Source organism: Panthera onca, chromosome B3 (assembly GCF_046562875.1).
Source record: "Panthera onca isolate mPanOnc1 chromosome B3, mPanOnc1 haplotype 2, whole genome shotgun sequence".
Taxonomy (NCBI): Eukaryota; Metazoa; Chordata; class Mammalia; order Carnivora; family Felidae; genus Panthera; species Panthera onca.
The window spans coordinates 103,230,691-103,251,891 of record NC_138344.1 but is presented as its reverse complement, the minus strand read 5'-3'; the positions used below and the strand labels follow the sequence as shown (position 1 = coordinate 103,251,891).

General features: G+C 39.0%; 1 protein-coding gene across 8 annotated transcripts in view; it reads right to left on the bottom strand.

The window, feature by feature from the left end:
• The window catches only part of TMEM260 (transmembrane protein 260), a 101,112-nt gene that overhangs the window by 47,616 nt on the left and 32,295 nt on the right, over positions 1-21,201 (bottom strand). For all 8 annotated transcript variants that reach the window (XR_013556102.2, XM_078448224.2, XM_078448223.2 and 5 more), the window contains 7 exons: positions 16,163-16,342; positions 14,458-14,498; positions 10,678-10,761; positions 9,371-9,485; positions 8,216-8,385; positions 5,396-5,567; positions 1,883-2,031 (listed from right to left, as the gene is read on the bottom strand). Coding sequence is in view for 7 of the 8 variants with exons in the window: in XM_078448224.2 (XP_078304350.1) it covers positions 1,883-2,031; positions 5,396-5,567; positions 8,216-8,385; positions 9,371-9,485; positions 10,678-10,761; positions 14,458-14,498; positions 16,163-16,342 (911 nt within the window). In the remaining variant the exon portion in view is untranslated. The remainder of the gene's footprint in view (positions 1-1,882; positions 2,032-5,395; positions 5,568-8,215; positions 8,386-9,370; positions 9,486-10,677; positions 10,762-14,457; positions 14,499-16,162; positions 16,343-21,201) is intronic.

The following is a 21,201-nucleotide window of genomic DNA, read 5'->3' as shown; positions in this document are numbered from 1 at the left end:
GAAATGATGGTAATAAAAGCATTTTTCTGAGTACATGGGGAAATGCTTATGATATGGTATTAGGTGAAAAAAACTGAACAGAAAACTATTATCTCAGCTAGTATTGTAGCAGTCTGTGAGAGTGTATATGTGTTTGTAGAAGTAAATAATTGATGTTAAAAATGAATGAAATTCCGAAAAGCTTACCAAGATGTTATCAGTGGATATCTTAAAGACAGACAGTATTGATCTTCTTTATATTTATTTGCCTGTATTTTTTAGAATTTCCACATGGAGCATAGAGTATTTCTGTAACAGGGACATGCCTCATTCATGCCAATGGCCAATGGGGTAATGCCTTTCACAATCTGGGCCTCCCCGTGCCTCCCCACTCATCTCTTCACCTAGCCCTTTAAGCACGTGCCCCAAGCTTACTGGACCACTCCCAGTTTCCCCAGGGCTCAGCAGGCCCTTCCCATGACTTTGCACATGCACTTCCCTTGAATTGGCCTTCTCCTACCCACTTGGCAAATTCCTACCTAGTCTTTAAATCTCCAACATTTTGTCCATACTGACACTTCCATGCTTACCAGATGACAATGTAATTTATCTGCTTCATATTTACAGCACCACCTGAAACCCTCTCCAAAAGACTGCAACAGCAGGGGTCATGCCCACGCATCTGTAGCTTATGTAGTTGTTGGGTCATTTTGGACAGTCAATTATTTATTAAATAAATGCTGAATGAATGCCTCCAGGCAGAATTAATTGCTTCTTCACCCATGCTCCCAGTTAAATCATCCTCAGTAAACACATATTGAACATTGACTGGGTCTCACACTTCACAAAGCTCAGCTAGCATAGTAGAGAGCTTACCTCATTATATTACAGCCAGTTATACTCATATCTATGTGTATATACAACAAGATTGTGGTCTACTTAAACTTGGAACTGAGTCTCACTTTATTGCCAAGGCCTAACATAGGCTGGAGCATAGTAGATTCAATAATGTTTGTGGGGTTGAATTAAATAAAATTAACCAAAAAAAATGTCCATTTAGGGATGTTAATGGCTCTTAATATCTTATTCAAAAATAGAACAATTAAAATTACTCTCACAGAACATTTATACTCATTACTTATCACTTCATTAGCCACAGTAAACTTCAGGTTCTGAACACCAAAAGTACCATGTTAATCAAATTCTTAGTAAGGGATAATTTAACTTGGGAATTTAGAAAGAATTTCTTAAATCCCCTTTGTAAGAGAATAGAAATTATGAAATACGTTTTCTTCTTCACACTCTGGACAATCTCAAGCATTTCATGGATAGGAAAAATGTTCAACACTCTACCACTGAAGGAGTTATTTATTCTTGACCTTAACTATGAATAATTTTACGTTCTTAAGTCTAGAATTCACAGTTCTCATATGTTATCTCAGCCAGCATAACTGTAGGTGTTTTTCTTATTTACAAAAATGCCTTATCCTTTATTAGAAAAATCCTTAAGCTATTTTTATATAGTGATTATTCCTGGAAAAAATTTGCTTTACACTTAAAAGGGGGCCATGGTGTTGATCGGGGGGAACTATAATTGCTTGAGATCCACCTGCAATGATTTCAAGTAGACAGGCACATCTCCAATTTCTCTGAATTATACTAAGATCTTATTTGCTATTCTTGTTAATCTGTCCTTATTTTTCCTTTACCCAGAACAATAACATTTATTTCTGCCTGGCCTCATTTATGCACAGATATTCAATTTAATTACAAAGATAATCTCACCGGTGACAGGGAAATAGGTGTAGAAAATTGGTCTTTTGGATGAGGCACAGCTGCTACATAAACAATTTTAGAAAAGCTTAAGATTTTAGAAAAGCTATTATATGAAAAGAATGCTTACTGTTTATTTATTTCAAGAAAATGATAAAGATTAAATGTGACCATTCCACTAGGTAACATTCCTTCCACAGGATTCCACCGGTTTCCAGGAAAGCTGACACCTGGTAAGTGCTTTGCCATCTTGGGTAAATACCACTCATAAGTCATCATCTATCAGAAAAATAATAAGTGATGTCATATTTTTGATATACTTCTTAAAAAAGAATCAAGTTGACCAAGTACAATGAAAAAGTTCTTTTTTTTTTTAAAAATTTTTTTTTTTTTTCAACGTTTTTTTATTTATTTTTGGGACAGAGAGAGACAGAGCATGAACGGGGGAAGGGCAGAGAGAGAGGGAGACACAGAATCGGAAACAGGCTCCAGGCTCCGAGCCATCAGCCCAGAGCCTGACGCGGGGCTCGAACTCACGGACCGTGAGATCGTGACCTGGCTGAAGTCGGACGCTTAACCGACTGCGCCACCCAGGCGCCCCTTTTTTTTTTTTTTTTTTTTTTTTTAAATTTTTTTTTTTTTTTCAACGTTTTTTTATTTATTTTTGGGACAGAGAGAGACAGAGCATGAACGGGGGAAGGGCAGAGAGAGAGGGAGACACAGAATCGGAAACAGAAAAAAGTTCTAAAATGTGGATATTATACTCATTAAATATTAACATGATTGAAAAATATGAACAAGCACAACCGAGGTATTCGCCACTGACTACTCCTCTAAATGACTTTCACCTTGGATTTCATTTCTTAAGCTGCGCCTACTATTGGTAACCTAAGCACTTAGTTTGATCTTACCTGCATGCACTTGACGGACGCACTGGCCAGAATGACCTTCCCCCGTCTCACACCTAGAGAATGTGTGCCCAACTTGCAGACCAAGCTTAAGTATCACTTCATCCATGATGCCCTCCCCAGGTTCCACCGCAGAATGATAGGCTCCTATAGCACCTTGTACCTACCTCTGTCACAGCTCTTACACTACTCACTAGACTGTGAGCTTCTCGAGGGAAGGGACTGTATGTTTTCATCTTTGTGCCTCTGCACCTAGCACAGTGCCTGGCATTGAATGGTTCTCAGATTATGTTTGCTGAAGTTGGAAGGTCTTTGGTGGCCAGGCTAGACAACCTGGGCAAGATACAGAGATGTGTCATTACTCGACTCTTTTGTTCATCCATTTACTCCAGAAACAAGTACTGCCCACCTACAATGAAGAAGATAAAATCCCTGCCCTTGAGAAGCTCAACATATGACAATCTAGACCTCAAAGGGAAAAATTATCTGAATGTATCAGTATGTCCAAATTGTACATTCTCACATGGTCTTTTGATTAAAATAAATCATCAGTATCAGGAAAAATCATTATTTCTTAATTCTATACTTAGTATATCCTTATCTATACTTTCATATGTACAGATTTACTTTTTTTTTTTTTAAAGAAAAGACTCCCATTTACACCTTCAAAGCTTTGTTATCGTTTAGATATCACCTTTTGAGCAATTATGCTTATGTGTTACTTGCTTTATATAAGTAATTTAACTAGAGATGACAAATTAATTTTAATCTAGGTGTACATTGTAAATACTCAAACATACTTATTGAATTAGATTTTATGACGCAATAGTTTCAGTTCTTAGGGATATTAACATTAATTCAACACCTTCTATATGCTACAACCTTAATATTTCTCATTTAATTCTCATAGTAACCTTATTGCATAGTAATCACATTAGACACTGCTGGGTGCCTACTCAACAGCTAATACCCTCTTCTTCCTCACTGACACAATCCTGACTTTGACCTGGTAGTCCAGGGCAGCTCCATCCTTGGGTCTAGTCTTTCCCTTCTGCCAGCAAGGAGTTTAGGAATTAGCATATGACCCAATACTGATTAGAGGGGGGCCCTCGGGGTGGTCTGCTAGGGGCTTCTGGGGCACATGTTACTCTCAACAGAGAGGGGAAGAGAGATAGGAGGTTGGTGGGGGGCAGGGGACGGGGGAGAGAGAGAGAAAGAGAAAGAGGAGGAGAGGAGAGAGGAGGAGAGGCACTTTGCTTCCTTTTAGGATGTGATGCTTGGAACTGGACATTCATCAGTTCAAGATGGATGTAGAAAAGTGGGCCTGGAACACTGACATCACTTGAACTGCTTGTATTATCCATCTTAAAACCTCCTATCTTCAGACTACTTCTTACGGGAGATTAAACACTCTATGGTTTAAGCTACTCTTAGGTATTTTGTTTCTTGCATTCAAAAGCATCCTAACTTAAATGATGATCATTTCCATTTTATAGATCAGGAGACAGAAGCTCTGAGAGGAAAAATCATTAGCCCCATGTCACACATCCTGGAAGTGACAGAATGAGGACTTGAATTTAGGTCTAATTAACTTTGAAATCCACGCTTTTCAACGATAGTGACTGCCGTCCTACACAGTATTTTAAAATCATGGTGGGATACCACATTATCAACTAATAACCTCGCTTTTGTCAGAAGCTAGGTTGAAGATCAAATTAATCAATTTGTGTACCTGATATAAAAGCAAACTGCTTACAAAAAAATGTGTAATTTGCAAGTTTCCCCATATTTGCAAATCTGTTTATCCAGTTTTCTCCAAAAAATTCCAATTATTCATTAATTCAACAAAATTTATTAAGTATTGTGCCTACTAATTTGCTCAATCAAACTAATCATAGTATTAAGATTAGTATAAAGATTAGGAATTCTCTTTCCCTGATGACTGCTCTAAAAACACCAGAGATAGATTTGTTCCCTTTTAGGTATTTATGGTTTAAATTAGAAATCTTATAGTTTAAATATATTTCTTCAGTTTCAGAAGATTGTTTTAATAGACCTGGAAATTTTCACAAGTCCTCTCCAAACGTATTTTTGTCACAAGACCAACAAAGTTTACTCAAAATTCTATAGCAGAATTGGGGTTAATAATTTCTACTTAGAATGAAATGTTTACTTACCTGCAGTATAACTTATTTTATATTCAACCTAAAATATTTTAACCTCTGGACCAGTGGGCAGTGTTAATTTGAATGGCTGTGTTGGCCAAATATATTATTTGATTCTACCATGAAAAACATTAATTCTTAAAACATTCAGTTTAGAAAAGTTTTTTTAAATATTTACTTTTGAGAGAGAGAGACAGAGACAGAGTATGAGCAGGAGATGGGCAGAGAGAGAGGGAGACAGAATCCAAAGCAGGCTCCAGGCTCTGAGCTGTCAGCACAGAGCCTGATGTGGGGCTCAAACTCACAAGCGGTGAGATCATGATCTGAGCCAAAGTTGGACACTTAACCGACTGAGCCACCCAGGCGCCCCCAAACATTCTGTTTAGATGAGAAGGAACCAATTCATATGGCTTATACATTAGTTAAAATAAACAAAAGAACATGATGTATATTCTATCTAAGAGTTTTCATGAAAACTGTACCCATCCACTGTTAAAAAATAGTTTAAAAAATATTTGCTTTAAAGCGATTACTGTTACTATATTCTAAGTATATTCTTCACATACTTACTTCCTGATCCACTAGTGAAATATCTGGCCTCAGTCCCTCGCAATAATGCATGTAACGGAGAGAATTCCCTGGCAAATCTCCTCTGAGTAAGATAATTGCATCATGAGGCATAGAGGCTAGAAGGTTCTTTGCAAATTTATCAATAACATAGTTGGTCCTTTGGTCACAAATGCTAAACAAAAGAATAAAGAAACATTAAAATAGCAACATATGGCTACAGTTTGAACAAGACTGAATTTATTTTCTGCACCATTCTTTTCCCATTACACACTCTACATGTACTGTTTCAAAGTATTCTAATTTATATCTTTTAAGAAGATAAATATATTTGAAAAAAGAACACTATCATCTGAAAGAAAACTGATTGTGCAATTAAACAAAAATCAGTGGACTGCTTTGCTTCTGGAATTTATCATTTCTATAAAAAGGGAATCGGTTAGTGCTTAGAAATCAGTCCTTTTTTCCCCCCTAAAACCACACCCAATTTCACTAAAAAGAAGTAAGTCTTCTGATTTCACTTGGAATTCAAGGTAATGTCATGTCAACTTCATTTAGACCAAAGGACTTTTCAGAAATTGAAAGGAAATCTACCAATTTCTGGCATAACTTCGTATGACATTGGTCTGACTCTCTTGCATGCAAGGTTGATCCTTTTCACCACTTCCCCCGCACCATAGGCTCTTCTCTCCTTTCTAGACTGAGAACTAACTCATTAGGGAATGACACCAACAAGAAGGAAGGGAAGGAACCGCTGGTTGAGTTGTTTACTTCTCTCCAGGCATTTTTTGCTATTGCCAACAACAGCGGTACAACTCTTTTCAGTGATGGAGTGGACTTTCTAACTTCAAAGAAAACTGGCATGAATTCTAAGAGCTTCCCATGAAAAAAGAAATAGACTACAAGAGAGTAAATGCATCAAAACACGGAACAAGCAATGTCCTTCCTGTTATTATCAGGTCTGTTACATTTAATGGTTTGGAGACACACAGTCTAAAGTTGAATCACTGGGCTAGCGTCACAAAGCAAATGAACACTGCTAGGAACAAAATATTAACCCTTGCCTTTGAAACTGCTGCAACTGCTTCCTGCTAGGATTCCCTACTTCGCAGGGTGATGCCTCACATTTTGCCACCTAGTGAAGTTGCCATCTATTCCATTCCCCTGGGACAAATACAAGAATCAAAACAAAATAACCCAGCCTTGTACAAGCATCCCTGATGTCGAACCTGGATTGCCCTAAAGACCCGAGTCAGGAGGAGATTGGGATAAAACAAACGTGGGAAACATGTGGGCTTTGCAGACCCTTGTTAAGCTAGCTATGGAGTTGTGCCTGGGACACACGTCCCCTTCCCACCAGACCTCCTGTGAAGCAGCCTTCCCAACACTGGCTCTACCCTGGTATTATAAAGAACATCAGTTTTTAAAGTTAAGTTGAAAGGGGACATTTAACCTTTTAATCATTATTTTTTAAAGGCTTTAAGTATATATGCATGTATATATGTATGTATGTATTTATGAGAGAGCAGGCACATGAGTAGCAGAGGGAGAGGGAGAAAGAATCTTATGCAGGCACCACCCTACGCCCCCCCACCCCCCAGCACAGAATCCCACGCAGGGCTCGATCTCACAACCTGAGCCAAAATCAAGAGTTGTACCTGAGCCACCAGGTGCCCCAGAAATTTAACCTTTTAAAATACCAATCAGTGCGCCTGGGTGGCTCAGTCGGTTAAGTGTCCGACTTCAGCTCAGGTCATGATCTCGTGGTTCGTGGGTTTGAGCCCCATGTCAGGCTCTGTGCAGACAGCTCAGAGCCTGGAGACTGCTTCAGATTCTGTGTCTCCCTCTCTCTCAGGCCTCCCCAGCTCATGCTCTGTCTCTGTCTCTCTCTCAGAAATAAACATTAATAAAAAAACTTTTTTCAATACCAATCAAATCTCACTATCATAAAACTCCAGTGGACTCTTTCCACCTCTGTAACGTTTACTCAACGCTGATGGAAATAAATGAACTATCATCTAAAACTTGGACATCTCTTATGTTAGACTGAGGTTTTCATTGGCATGGTTATCAAACAGATTTTTAAAAGTACATATAATACTAATGCATAAGAATGAAGAAACTTTTAGAACTTCAATGATTTCAAAATAATTAATATTCACTGCTATGGAGTGAACTAGAAAAGGGCCAGGTGTTACTCAAAAGATGCAATCTTTGAAGGATAAAGGGAATTATTTCAGGGCATACAAAGAGGCCCAAATGCCTTTACTCTCCATCCAAGTGGTATTTAAAAAAAAAAATTTTTTTTAACGTTTATTTATTTTTGAGACAGAGAGAGACAGAGCATGAACAGGGGAGGGGCAGAGAGAGAGGGAGACACAGAATCGGAAGCAGGCTCCAGGCTCCGAGCCATCAACCCAGAGCCCGACGCAGGGCTCGAACCCACGGACTGCGAGATCGTGACCTGAGCCGAAGTCAGCCGCTTAACCGACTGAGCCACCCAGGCGCCCCCCAAGTGGTATTTTAGATCATGGACACATCACGGACGCATCCTCCAGATCCTACAAAGTCTCTCTAGGGCTCCTTGAGGGGGAGGAAAATATACAACTGGTTGGTATGTGCCACCCAAAGCCTTGCTGGCAACGCCCTGAAACTACGCATGAGTCAGGCTGAGATTCTGTTCAGGCAGAAGCACCGCATCCAGACCAAGCCGTCTCACTCTGAAAACCAGTGGAGGTTACAGGTGCAACAAAGTCCAAGGATCTAAACATCCAAACGTCTCTTGTTTGGGTGAGACTTTTCATAAAATCAAGCATGTGTTACCTGAAATTAGAATATATTTGGTACATTATAAAAAGCGTTGCTGAAAGCCACTCCAGACACTGAAGCCCACTGGTGCTCAGCACTCGGTTGCTCTCAGAAACTAGCGCGGCCAAGCCGACGCCGGCGAGCACGGCCACCACAGCGTTGCTCTGCATCCAGAATCTTTCCACCTGTGCAAGAGACACAAGAGCAGCACGTCCGGCTGGCTGCTTTATGCAACCAATCAGGCACCTGTCGACTTAAAAAAATACACCGCGTGTGCCTAGCTGCTTAGGCCTGCTGTCACGCAGGTCTTGTTAACTGACTCTCCCCAATCCGACTCCACGTCCCTCTAGCTTTCAATTTTCAAATATTTCCCCTTTCCCATTTGACACACGAATCTCCCTTTTTGGATCCACACATTCTTTTCAATCCCGTGGCCTGCGCCTTGAACTCCTGCCACTTGTAAGGTGGAGGGGGTGGAGAAATGCTTTTGCTTTGCTCCTGGTGTCTCCTCCCACGTGGGGAAGCGCCACCAATGTAACACCCCTCACTTCTTTCCCGAGGGGTGCAGGCACTGAGCTGACGGGGGGTGGGGGGAGTCTGGGAGCTGAGGGTGGGTCCGCATAGCCCTCCCCTTTCCTCTTTCTCTTGGAAGTGATCTGCCTACAGGATGCACCTGTCCAGGGGCAGACTCTGTCCCTGTGGCACCAGTGGGGTGGGTGTGGGGTGGGGAGGGTCTTGCCCTGGACAGTGCTGCCTGTGACTAGTAGGTGGGTCTGTCCATTCCAGGAAGTGCTATGAGGACGCCCCCTTGCCCGCAGACATAAACCACACTCTCCAATCTCAGAGTGATCAGTGATAAAGGTGATTCACCCTGGTTTATCTCATTTCTCAGTTGATTCAGGATTCAGATGATCAAATAGGGTATTGTTTATTAGGCCTCTCGAACACACACACACACACACTGCATTGGTTTCCGCCATTAGAGAAGAGCTATCTACATTTATAATTTCTACTACAAAGAGAATACGCTAATAATTTTTGATCTATAATAAATTATACACAATTTTAACTATTCTAAGATAAGTCACTCTTCTACAAGATTCGTGAAGACAAGATTGTACATTCCTAATCACCTTTTGGGTCAAAGGGCCATATCCAAGTCAAACTTACCACACCCATGAAAAGTGGTTTTGAAATATCTAAATTCGCCCTCCAAGCGAAGAACAATGAATAAATGCAAAACATTCCAGTAAAAAGCCATACTAATGATGGGTTCTGTCTGTCCCTATAAAAAAATTTAAATATGTCCAAAATTATTTATGTGCATGAATATTAATGACAATATCACATAGGTTTAAACTACAGGAAAAAAAAATTAGATCCATAAAACTTTCCATTTTTAACTAGGGACAAAGAAAGATCTCAGTTGAAAGAAATCTGAGTGGGAACATATAACCAAAACATAGCCATTCACTACACACTGTAATACATATCACAGACGACTTCACTTGGAACTATACAGCAACAGATAGAAAGTTAAGATTTGCAGAAGAAATACAGGTTATTAATCTTGTTAAATTTGAGATGCAATTAAACATATGCAAAACAAAGGAATAATGTCATGCATCAAAATAAGAAGATTTTACAATGACAAACCTCAATATTGGTGAGGACGTAATACTGTGAAAGCATGTGTTATTATAATCTTCAAGAAAAGATACTTTGATAATATATATGAAGAGCCTTAAAAATAATCACACTCATTGACCTAGCAATTTGACATGTAAGTGTAAATCTTTAAGAAAAACCAGAAATGTGGATAAAGGTTAATCCATAAAAATGCTTTAATATTACTTGTAGCAGAAAGAGTGGAAGCAATCTGAAAGTTCTCAAATAGTTAAAAGTTAATTCTCCCAGGTCACAGAATGGAGTTTTACACAGACGTTTAAATGATTTTAAGTGTTTTTATGATACGGGAAAATGTTCACAATATAACGTTAAGTGCCAAGGAAACACAACTACAAATATATGTACATGTATAAATTTACATAAAACACTTAGACTAGAAAGCAAATGAACAAAAAATTAATGGAGTGTTGCATTTTTCAGGTTTTCTTTTATCATCAGAGGTTACTTTTTTCTTCAGAGGGATTCAAATTATGGCTTACTTCTTTTGCAATGCAACAATAAGTGGCTATGGGCAGAGTATGGGATCAAACCAGAAGTTTAAGACATCAAATGACTTGCTTACTTAGATTGTAATGTAATGAATGCTCAGTCTTCCAAAATCATTAATTTATAATCAGGAAAAAAAAAAAAAACTAGCAAGAAAGAATACAAATTTGCTGTAACAGAAGTGTCAGAGTCATTTATATTTAATATAAAATAATACTTGCAATGTTCTACAATGACATATTAAAATATGAATGGAATTAGTGAATATGGGGAAGAAAACAGGGAAAAATTATACTACTCACTTTCTTGCTAAAGATATATTTGCCCAAACTGCGAGGGCTTGAATGTTGAATGAGAGTTGGGTCCTCATACTTGTTACTTGAGAACTGTAAAAGACAATCTAACTTATTGTTGGTAAAAACAAACTTGGTTAGTTCCAAATAAAACATTATTTGTAAGACACACCTGATAATGCACTGAATACTTTTAAGGGCTGGAGTCAGATTTTAAAATTACTTTGTCTTCTCATTTTAAATTTGGGAGAAAAGGTAGCACAAGAAAGAGTTAAACAGTTCTTTTTTTAAATTTATTTTTTAACGTTTATTTTTGAGAGAGAGAGAGAGACAGAATGTGAGCAGGGGAGGGACAGAGAGAGAGGGAGACAAAGAATCCAAAGCAGACTCCAGGTCTGAGCCGGCAGCACAGAGCTCAACGTGGGGCTTGAACTCACGAACTGCGAGATCATGACCTGAGCTGAAATCTGATGCTTAATCACTGAGCCACCCAGGCACCCCAAGGGTTAAATAGTTCCAAGATGTTTTCCAATTGTGACATTGGGTTACCAATTTTATATTTGGCTTAGGATCAGAGCAAGTAATTCTTCTGTATTTGTAATATTGGTATGGTGTATCGATATCATAAACCAATTTGTATCCTCTGATTGGTTTGGTAAGAAGTCATCAGAAATGGGTTTTGGAACTTCTGTCAGCATTGTACACATGGCCTCCTGTGATTTCCTAATTGAAAACAAAATTAATTCAAATAATTTTCTGGAGATCCAATCATAAAAAAGGAAACAAGAACAAGAGAGGTGATCTCCCTTAAAAGGCTTCCTTGTTTTCTATATTATGTGGTTCAAAAATGTTGAAGCCATCTCTGAGAAATGTATTCTTTTTCCTGTAATTAAACTAAATTCTTCCATTAACTAATAAGGATTTTCCAACTGCTTTCTGAGTTCTAAAACAGCTCTAGCAGTCTCCACTTTTCAAAAAAGAAACGACTCTATACACCATCTCAAAGAACTTTCTTCTCCCTACCGGCAATTTTGCTGGAGAAAATGCGATGCCATAATTATGGAAACCACACAATGTGTCTTTTACTAATGGAGACTCATCTACTATGAGAAGATATTCTTACCCATTTTCAAATACACTTGAAAAATTGATTCCAGCATGCGGCCCATTTCAAACCATTCTTCAAAAGGAATGAAGTCAGTCTCAAAATTAATTCTTGGAGATCTGTTGCTTAAGTGTTAGCTCTAAAACATGGTCACTGCCTAGGGTTAGATTCAATAATTTCCTTGTACAGGATTGCAATTTAGAGATATGCATGGGGAAAGAATTTAATTTGCTTGACTGGAAAAGGATAGATGATTAGGTCCCATCATTTTGAAGGATTTTCTAGTAGGTTAATTATGAGTTGCTTCTCTCAACACTCCTGTCCACCTGAAACAATTAAAGGCTAGAAATTCTCTCCCTCAGTCAGAGAGTGCTAGGATTAAGCCTCCATGCTACATTATGATTTGGTTTGAACAAATAGCGTGGGTGTGAGTGGTCATTACTGTTGTCATGTCTTTTTTCTGGGCATATTTAACTGCTATTCCTTCACTATAAAGGAAGCTTTTGTGTTCCCCAATAGATGACTTTTATGTGCACCTAATAAAAGTTAGATGTAAAGTCTAGCATTACTTTTTTTTTTTTTTTTAATGTTTCTTTATTTTTGGGAAAGAGAGAGGGAGGAGAGGGGCAGAGAGAGAGGGAGAGAATCCGAAAGGCTCCGAGCTGTCGGCACAGAGCCCAACGCAGGGCTCAAATCACAAACTGTGAGATCATGACCTGAGCCGAAGTCTAATGCTCAACGAACTGAGCCACCCAGGCGCCTTCACAAAGGTGCCTTACTCTTGAGAGTTCTTTGGAGTTCAGGTGGGATTTGTGAAGGTAAAATATACTAGCAATCTTCAGTGTGATAACCCTGTGAGGTGGGTAAGAGAGCAGCAGTGAGTCTTCTGGCATGGAGCAAAGCAGAATAAAATGAAAGTCCACGGCCACTGGTAAAGCTGTCTTTATAACTGAGCTTCTGGCGACCTTTTCTCCAAACGAAAAAGAAAAAGGACCCACAAAGGTTCAGTCAGACATAAAAAAAAATATTCAAAATTAGTTGTGAGAACCAACAAAAGGTTACATAAGAATAATTGGTACCAGGAAAGTGTTTTCAAATTACAGTATAAAATGAAAACCAGCAGGCTAATAAAACAGTATGCATATTACGATGCCATTTTTAAAAACAAAAACAGAAGAAATATTGGAAGGACACAGACAAAAATGTTACTGGATTAGCAACAGTGGTTATCTCTGTATGTTGGAATTATAATAATTTTAATTTTCTTATTTTTGCTTACCTGGATTTTCTAAACTTCTTATAATGATTATGCATCATATTTGGGGAGTAGGGAAAAGGGTCATTTAAAAAGAAAGGAAGGATGGCAGGAAGCAAACAAGCTAGCAAGTTAACAAGACAGAAACTGTAAGAACCTATGAACTGCCTTGTATACAGAGTTGAAATATTCTCCCCATATTTTAAAAATGGTTTTCAGATTGGGGCGCCTGGGTGGCTCAGTCGGTTGAGCGGCCGACTTCGGCTCAGGTCATGATCTTGCGGTCCGTGAGTTCAAGCCCCACGTCGGACTCTGTGCTGACAGCTCGGAGCCTGGAGCCTTTTCAGATTCTGTGTCTCCCTCTCTCTCTGACCCTCCCCTGTTCATGCTCTGTCTCTGTCTCAAAAATAAATAAATGTTAAAAAAAAACCAAAAAAAACAAAAATGGTTTTCAAATAGTCCTGGGAATCCCACATTAATAATTACTTAGGAGATCACCTGTGATAGAAGACTATTTGCCATAATTTTATATTGAAAATATTATAAAAATAGTAAAGGATTGGTATGGATATTTTTCAAGTTGTCTTAATCTGTGTGTTTAAAGCAAATATTAACCCATTTTTCAAAGAACCCTAGTGGGTAATGCAGATGAAATTTATTTGCTTAACCTGGCTCTAAAAAAGGCTGGATATTAAAAATATTTAAGTCCAAAATAGAGCTTAAGGACAGCCTAAAGAAAAAGTCTTAAGAGACATCAAGTAAATAAAGCTCTCAAGAATTAAAGAACATAGCTCAATTCTAAATAAAAATAAAATAATCAAATTGCTAAATACAATGTTATAAAATATCTCTGAAAAAAAAGCATATATAAAACCAGAACAAAGAATAAATTATGTATAAAGAAACAGTGCATTGGATAATTTCGTATCCAAATGAAAGTTGAAACATTTTAGTTGCGGTAGGTTCTATGTAGTCTCTTAATAACTGCTGTATTTATTACTCACTTCAATCTTTACCTTATTGAAGGAAATGCTAGAATGTTTGACAGTATACACACACAACTGTTACCTGTACAGGCTAAAGCTACTTCTCAGACATACTGCTTCACAAAGAGATAAACCCAGAAAACCCAAAACTCACTTAAAGGAATGAATAGAGAATTTACTTAAAATCAGTTTCAGGGGCACCTGGGTGGCTCAGTCAGCTAAGCATCTGACTCTCGATTTTGGCTCACATCATGATCTCAGGGTTTGTGAGATCGACCCCAAATGGGGCTCTGCGTTGACAGCCAGAGCCTGCTTGGGATTCTCTCTCTCCCTCTCTCTCTCTGCCCCTCCCCTGCATATGCACGCTCTCCCTCTCTCTCTCAAAAATAAATAAATAAACTTAAAAACAAAACAAAACACAGTTTCAAATATTTCATACTCACAGCAAAATTTCAGACATACTGGATCCTATTTCAGATTTGGCCTAAACATAAAAGAGAAAAATTTACTTGTGCAAGCATTAAACTGAAGCTTTGTTAGGCTATTGTATTTTAACTACCTTGATTTAAAATATGCGTGTTTTAAATAGACAAAGCAACATCTCTCTTTATTCAGTCTTTACTTCACAGCCTTGCTGAGTTTTTGCAGAGAAGTCAATGAAAACTAAACACTTTCTTTAGGAAGAATTAATGCAGAAATAATGATTGGCTAAAAATCAGTTAAAATATTTCCAGCAGGAATGATTAACACATTAATGAATTAACAGACTTTACACTTTTGTTACGGAGTCTCTTTAAGGCACTTTGATTAGAGCTCATTATCACATGTTAGTCTATAATTTCACAATTACATGTGAATTATACAAATTTCAAATCTGGAATGGCCCTCAAGCAATATTGTAATGGAATAACCAATATAAGTAAGCCAGAGTATAAATTTAAAGTATCAAACTTTCTAAGTCAAGAAGTAATTAATAATTATCCTTTCATTAACCTATTTTATTATGAAATATCTCCTCCATACAAATAACATATATAATGTGTATTTAAGGCATAAACAGTTTTTTTTTTTTTTAAAGTCTATAGAGCCACCATTCACTTAAGAAACAGAACTGCACCAATACCATAGGGTATCTCACAAAGCACTCATCAGCCTCACTTTTCTTACCCCCCAGTGGTAACTATTACCTTGAATTTGGTGTTAATTATTCCCCTACTTTCTAATAATATATAGTTCTACTTCTTTTGTATGTCTCCTTGAGTAATAGACTGTTTAGTTTTTGTATGGTTTAGAATTTTCTATCAATGGTGTCAAATAACATGTAGTGTTCGGAGATTTGCCTTCGTAGAAGGCACAAAAAACACAAACCATGAAAGAAAAATCCGAGACAACTGTCTCTATTAAAAACAAAAAACAAAAAAAAACATGAATTTGTCCTCCTATTTTTCAGATAACCTTTACCGTAACCACACTCAGTGTTTTGCCCTGACTTATGTTTTAGGGACAGTAGGGCCTTTTGAACTTTTATAATGCAATTTTAGTGAAATTATATTTTATAAAGTATTTACACATAGGTATTACAGTAAATAGTACCACGAACACTATTTGTCAAATGTGAAAAAAGGAAGTGTTTTGGTCGAGGTAGATTAAGAATTTTGAGGTTTTTTTTTCTTTAATCTTTTCCAAATATTTTTAAATCACAGACTGAGGGACCAAAGTGATACCCGATGCTAAGAATGAAGTGTTTCAAGTGCTGGCGGCAGAATCTTTTTAACTTTGTCATACTGAGAAATATATTCGGGATATACGACATTATGATGTCAGGTTTGGGGATTCCAATTTTTTTCTAATGTCTGTTAAAGGCCATATTCCAAGGAGCAAGTCTGTTATGTAAATAACTGAAATGAAAATTCTCTGTACTGTCATTGATAAATATTGTTTTTTTCAGTCAAAGCCCAGGCAGAACACTGAAGTTTTGCCATTTACTTCCTTAAAAGTGTTTTACTTATTTTTAAGAGTTTATCTTATTTTTTAAGTAATCTGTACACCCTACATGGGACTTGAACTTACAACCCGGAGATCAAGAGTCTCATGCTCTACCAGCTGAGCCAGCCCAGTGCCCCAAAAGGGTTTTAAATATAAATTTACCAGACTGAATGTTCCATATTCTTCCCTGAGAAAATGCGTCAAAAATCCTAGCAATGTTGTCTGGTCTCCCCAGGTCCAACGGGCTTGATTGAGGTAGGACGAGACAGGAAGGTAGACATAGGGCAACAAGCCAGCACCGAAGCACAGACTCAGCTTCAACAAAGAGCCCAGGGAGAGTTCCTGCATCAGAGCACATTGGGTTGTATAACAACGTTTATTTTAGTCCCTTCATCCCGGAACTTCCAGAACACAGCGAGGAAAACACCAAAATGTTTACTCAGAGCTGATCTCTCAATTTATAGTTAAGTTACCCCAGAATCCTATGTTAAACCTTCTGAGTCCTGTGGATTACTAGAGAATTGCATCAGCCTGAATTCCTTTGCATGGCAGGTGAAGCAAATAATATTAGTGAAGACTCCCGAGTATCATGTGGATTGCATCTTTTATATTTAAAACCATGTCATGACATGTATTATTCTAATACCAATTCACTTCACCACCATCATCGGGAGTAGGCTTCAACTATATTCTCTCTTGTGATTACACACTGATGATATGATTCTCTCTACAAGGGTTTTGGATATTTCGTGGAAATATTGGGCACAAATGAAGCTAGCTTTTAAATTACCTCCCAGCTCATCCAAATGCTTTCTCCTCAGTTTACATATAGGAAGGAGTACTGATGGAAATTTGTTGTATGTAACAATGCTGTTACGTTCGTATGAGAATGTATTTTTTCATCTGCACATTTCTAAAATAAAGGACAGTACTGACAAAGTCTCATAAAGATTATATCCAAAAGAATTCTGATATGCTAAAGATTCAAAGAGTGGTTGCTTTAGTAATTGGGAAAGGGAGTCTCTTACAAATATCATAATTGGAAATTGCCAACTTTTCCTTTACAAAAAAGGAAAATTCATATGTGACAATGAATACAAGAACTAAGGTTCACAGTCACCAGAAGTAGAACAGGCAGTTGACTTATATTAACATTTTCAAATAAACACTCTTAATTGAAAATGGAGTGTTTTTATTATAGTACTGATTTCATTAGATATTTCTAAAGAGGTAATGAGATGCACAAAAATGATGCATGAAAAGAGTGTAAGAAATAGCTAATCGGATAACATGTCTTTGCTATTCTTAAAAGTAATTTTAAATAAAGCAAATGTTTATATTTTGACAGTTCCTACATGTTATAAAGTTTGATTTAAAGTGGCACGATGCACAATTTTCCTTTTGTGGGGGAAATACACAGGGAGACAATTACATGAGAGCGTTTTCAGAGAGCACTGGAGAGTGGCTCAGAGTTCTAGCTGCACAGACATTAGAATCATCTGCAGAGCTTTTTGAAAATATTAATGCCTGGGCTTCACCCCAGACCAATTCAAACAGAATTATTTTAGGGTGGGATCAGCATAAACACACACACACACTATATATATATACATATATATATATATATATATATATATATATATATATATATACACATGGATGTATACATGCACATACATATATGTACACACATATACACTCTTTTTAAAAGCTTCCTAGGTAATCTGAGTAGCGAGGGTTGCAACCAACTGACTCAGGACTTCGTACTCTGCCTCAAATCACCTGACCAGTGAGATCCAAGTACCCTGTCACTTTACTGGTAGACCTTATTCTAGCCTCTGCTATTTAACTAGTGAAAATGAAATGCCCTTTGAAGAGTCATACTTCCCAAAATGTCATCATGCATCAGTAGCTGACCTAAGTATAGGAAAAACAGGCTCTCAGACAAGGCTCCCACCTTATCAACTCTGAGTCCTGCATGTTTCATAGAAAGAATATGGCTCTTCTTTCAATTAACTAACACAAGACATTTCCTTTTTTTGTTATTATATTTATTTATTTTTGAAAGTGAGACACAGAGCGTGGGTGGGGGAGAGGCAGAGAGAGAGGGAGACACAGAATCCGAAGCAGGCTCCAGGCTCCGAGCTGTCAGCACAGAGCCCAACGTGGGGCTCGAACCCACAAATGGTGAGATCATGACCTGAGCTGAAGTCGGATGCCTAAGCCACCCAGGCGCCTGAAGACATTTACTTTTTAAGTTCCTGACTGTCAATGCACCGCTCTGGTATCTGAAAGCGCCTTCTCTGATGTCAGAAGCCTATCTACGAGTAAGGCCACCAAGATGGCAACATAGATCATTCCTGACTTCAGTCTTCCTCACAAAAACACCAGCTAGCAACTATCCATAGACAAGACATCATTGTGAAGAATCCCAGGATTTAGGGGTGAGGCTGAAGCGCACTGTGCACCACAAGGACTAAGAAGGGCCGTGTTAGGAAGAAGGAGGAGCACTCTGACTACATCACCCCACCCCTAGGCCAGCACCGCACTGCACTGGCAGAGCATCCCTGGGGCTAGTTTTTCCAGTGGGAAAAGACAGTCCCAGATGGACATCCAGCTCCCCCAACATGCAGGACACTTCCCAGGAGGCTCATTCAGTTCTCACCTCATGAGGACCATGGTGGGGGAAAGGGGTTGGCTGGGCTCAACCACTGGGATCACACAGACAGGAGATGGGGAGCAGGGTTTTCAGCAACCAGTGCTCAGATTTGGCAGATGGTGTCCCTCCTGGCAGCGGTGCCCAAACAGAGATCCCAGCCAGGGTTCACCCACCTGCAGGGCTGAGCCAGTAGCTGATCCCACCCTAAAATAATTCTGGTTTAATTGATCCGGGGTCTACTTTAACATAACAAAGTCCGCATATGACAAGTCCATAGCTAACATCATACTCAATGGTGAAAGAAGGAAAGATTTTCCTCTAAGATCAGGAATAAGACAAGGGCACCCACTCTTACCAACTCCTGTTAAACACAGTCCTGGAAGTACTACAGAGTATTCAGGCAAGAAAAAGAAAGAAAAGGCATCCAAATCAGAAAGGAAGAAGGAAAACTGTCTCTGTTTGCAGACGACATGATCTTATATAGAGAAAATCCTGAAGACGCCACCAAAAATCTGTTAGACTAATAAATGAATTCAGTAAGGTTGCAGGATACAAAATTAATGCATAACATTAGTTGTGTTTCTATAGACTAAAAATAAATTGCCTGAAAAAAAAGAAAATTATCTCATTTACAATAGCATCAAAACCAATAAAATATCTAGCAATAAATTTAACCAAGGAGGTGAAAAATCGATACACTAAAAACTAGAAGGCATTGATGAAAGATATTGAAGAGGGCACAAATAAATGGAAAAATATCCCTTGTTCACAGATTGGAAGAATTAAAAATTTTTAAGTGTCCATAATACAAAAAGCCGTCTATAGATTCAATGAAATCCCTGTCAAGATTCCAATGGCATTTTTAACAGAAATAGAAAAATGAACCCTGGGGCGCCTGGGTGGCTCAGTCGGTTAAGCGGCCGACTTCAGCTCAGGTCATGATCTCGCGGTCCGTGAGTTCAAGCCCCGCTTCGGGCTCTGTGCTGACAGCTCAGAGCCTGGAGCCTGTTTCAGATTCTGTGTCTCCCTCTCTCTGACCCTCCCCCGTTCATGCTCTGTCTCTCTCTGTCTCAAAAATAAATAAACGTTAAAAAAAATAAAATAAAAAAAAAGAAAAATGAACCCTAAAATTTGTATGGAACCACAAAAGACCCCAAATAGCCAAAACAATCTTGCAAAAGAGGAATGAAGCTGGAGGCATCACACTTCCTGATTTCAAACTACATTACAAAGCTTCAGTAATCAGGAGGCAGTTCAAGATGGCAGGGTAGGAAGATTCTGAACTCACCTCCTCCCATGCACACAAATTTACAAAGACCTAAAAACTACCTGAACAAGCGCCTCCACAACAAAGAACAAAAGGGCCACCTGAAAATGGGTAGAAGAGGCAGAGACATGGTCTTACAGAAAACCTCACCCCAATGCTGCAACCCACAGTCAGGACGGATCTCATAAATACAGGACTTCTCCCTGAGGGGTATGGGGTTTGTGCCCCACATAAGGCACCCCAACCTTTGGAACCTGCACCAGAGTAACAACCCCCCACCAAATGTCTGGTTTTGAAAGCCAAAGGGGCAAACATTCAGGAAATTCACAGTGCTGTAGGAAACACAGACTCTGTTCTTAAGGGCTCAACGTGTAGACTCACTCGCCCCAAAACCTGGTACAGAAGCAGCAGTCTAGAAAGTGCTAGACCATAAGTGAAGAAGATTCATTTGTTAATCTTTTTTTAATTTTTTTTTTTAACGTTTATTTATTTTTGAGACAGAGAGAGACAGAGCATGAATGGGGGAGGGTCAGAGGGAAAGGGAGACACAGAATCTGAAACAAGCTCCAGGCTCTGAGCAGTCAGCACAGAGTCCGACGTGGGGCTCAAACTCACGGACCGCGAGATCATGACCTGAGCCGAAGTCAGACGCTTAACCGACTGAGCCACCCAGGCGCCCCTCATTTGTTAATCTTAAAATGTCTGCTGTAGGCGCAGAAGCCTGGTAGAACTCTCTCTGGGGACAGAGACGCTGGAGGGTACCATTTCTGGCATTCTTTCTTGACCCTGTTATTGCCAGTGAGTGCGTCCCACTCCTGTGTGCCACTCCATCGTGGCTCTACCAAAGCCAGCCAGTGTGCACAGCCCACACAGGGGATGCCCCTTCAGTGCGTGGATCTGGTGATCAAGGGGGATTGCATTTAGGAGTCCTATGGGTCTGAAACCATTGGAAAGACGGTTCTTAACAAGCTACCATCCCCAAGGGGCTGCACCGACAACAGACTAAAACACACCCTTAGCCTTCCTGTGAAAAAACTTCAGCCGGAGGGGTGGGGAAGATTCAGATTTACCACACATCTAAAGGCTACAGAAGTGCTCTCAGGGAACGCTGGCTGAGGGATACCATCTTTGAGCTCTCACCTGGCCTCACTACAGCTTGCTGGCATCTCCCAGAAAGAAGCTCATATACTCGTCTAGAGCCCCGAATTTGCATCAGTTCCTAAGGGGAGGCCTCCAGATTGCTTGGTCTGGAGGCCAGCAAGGCCTATGATTACA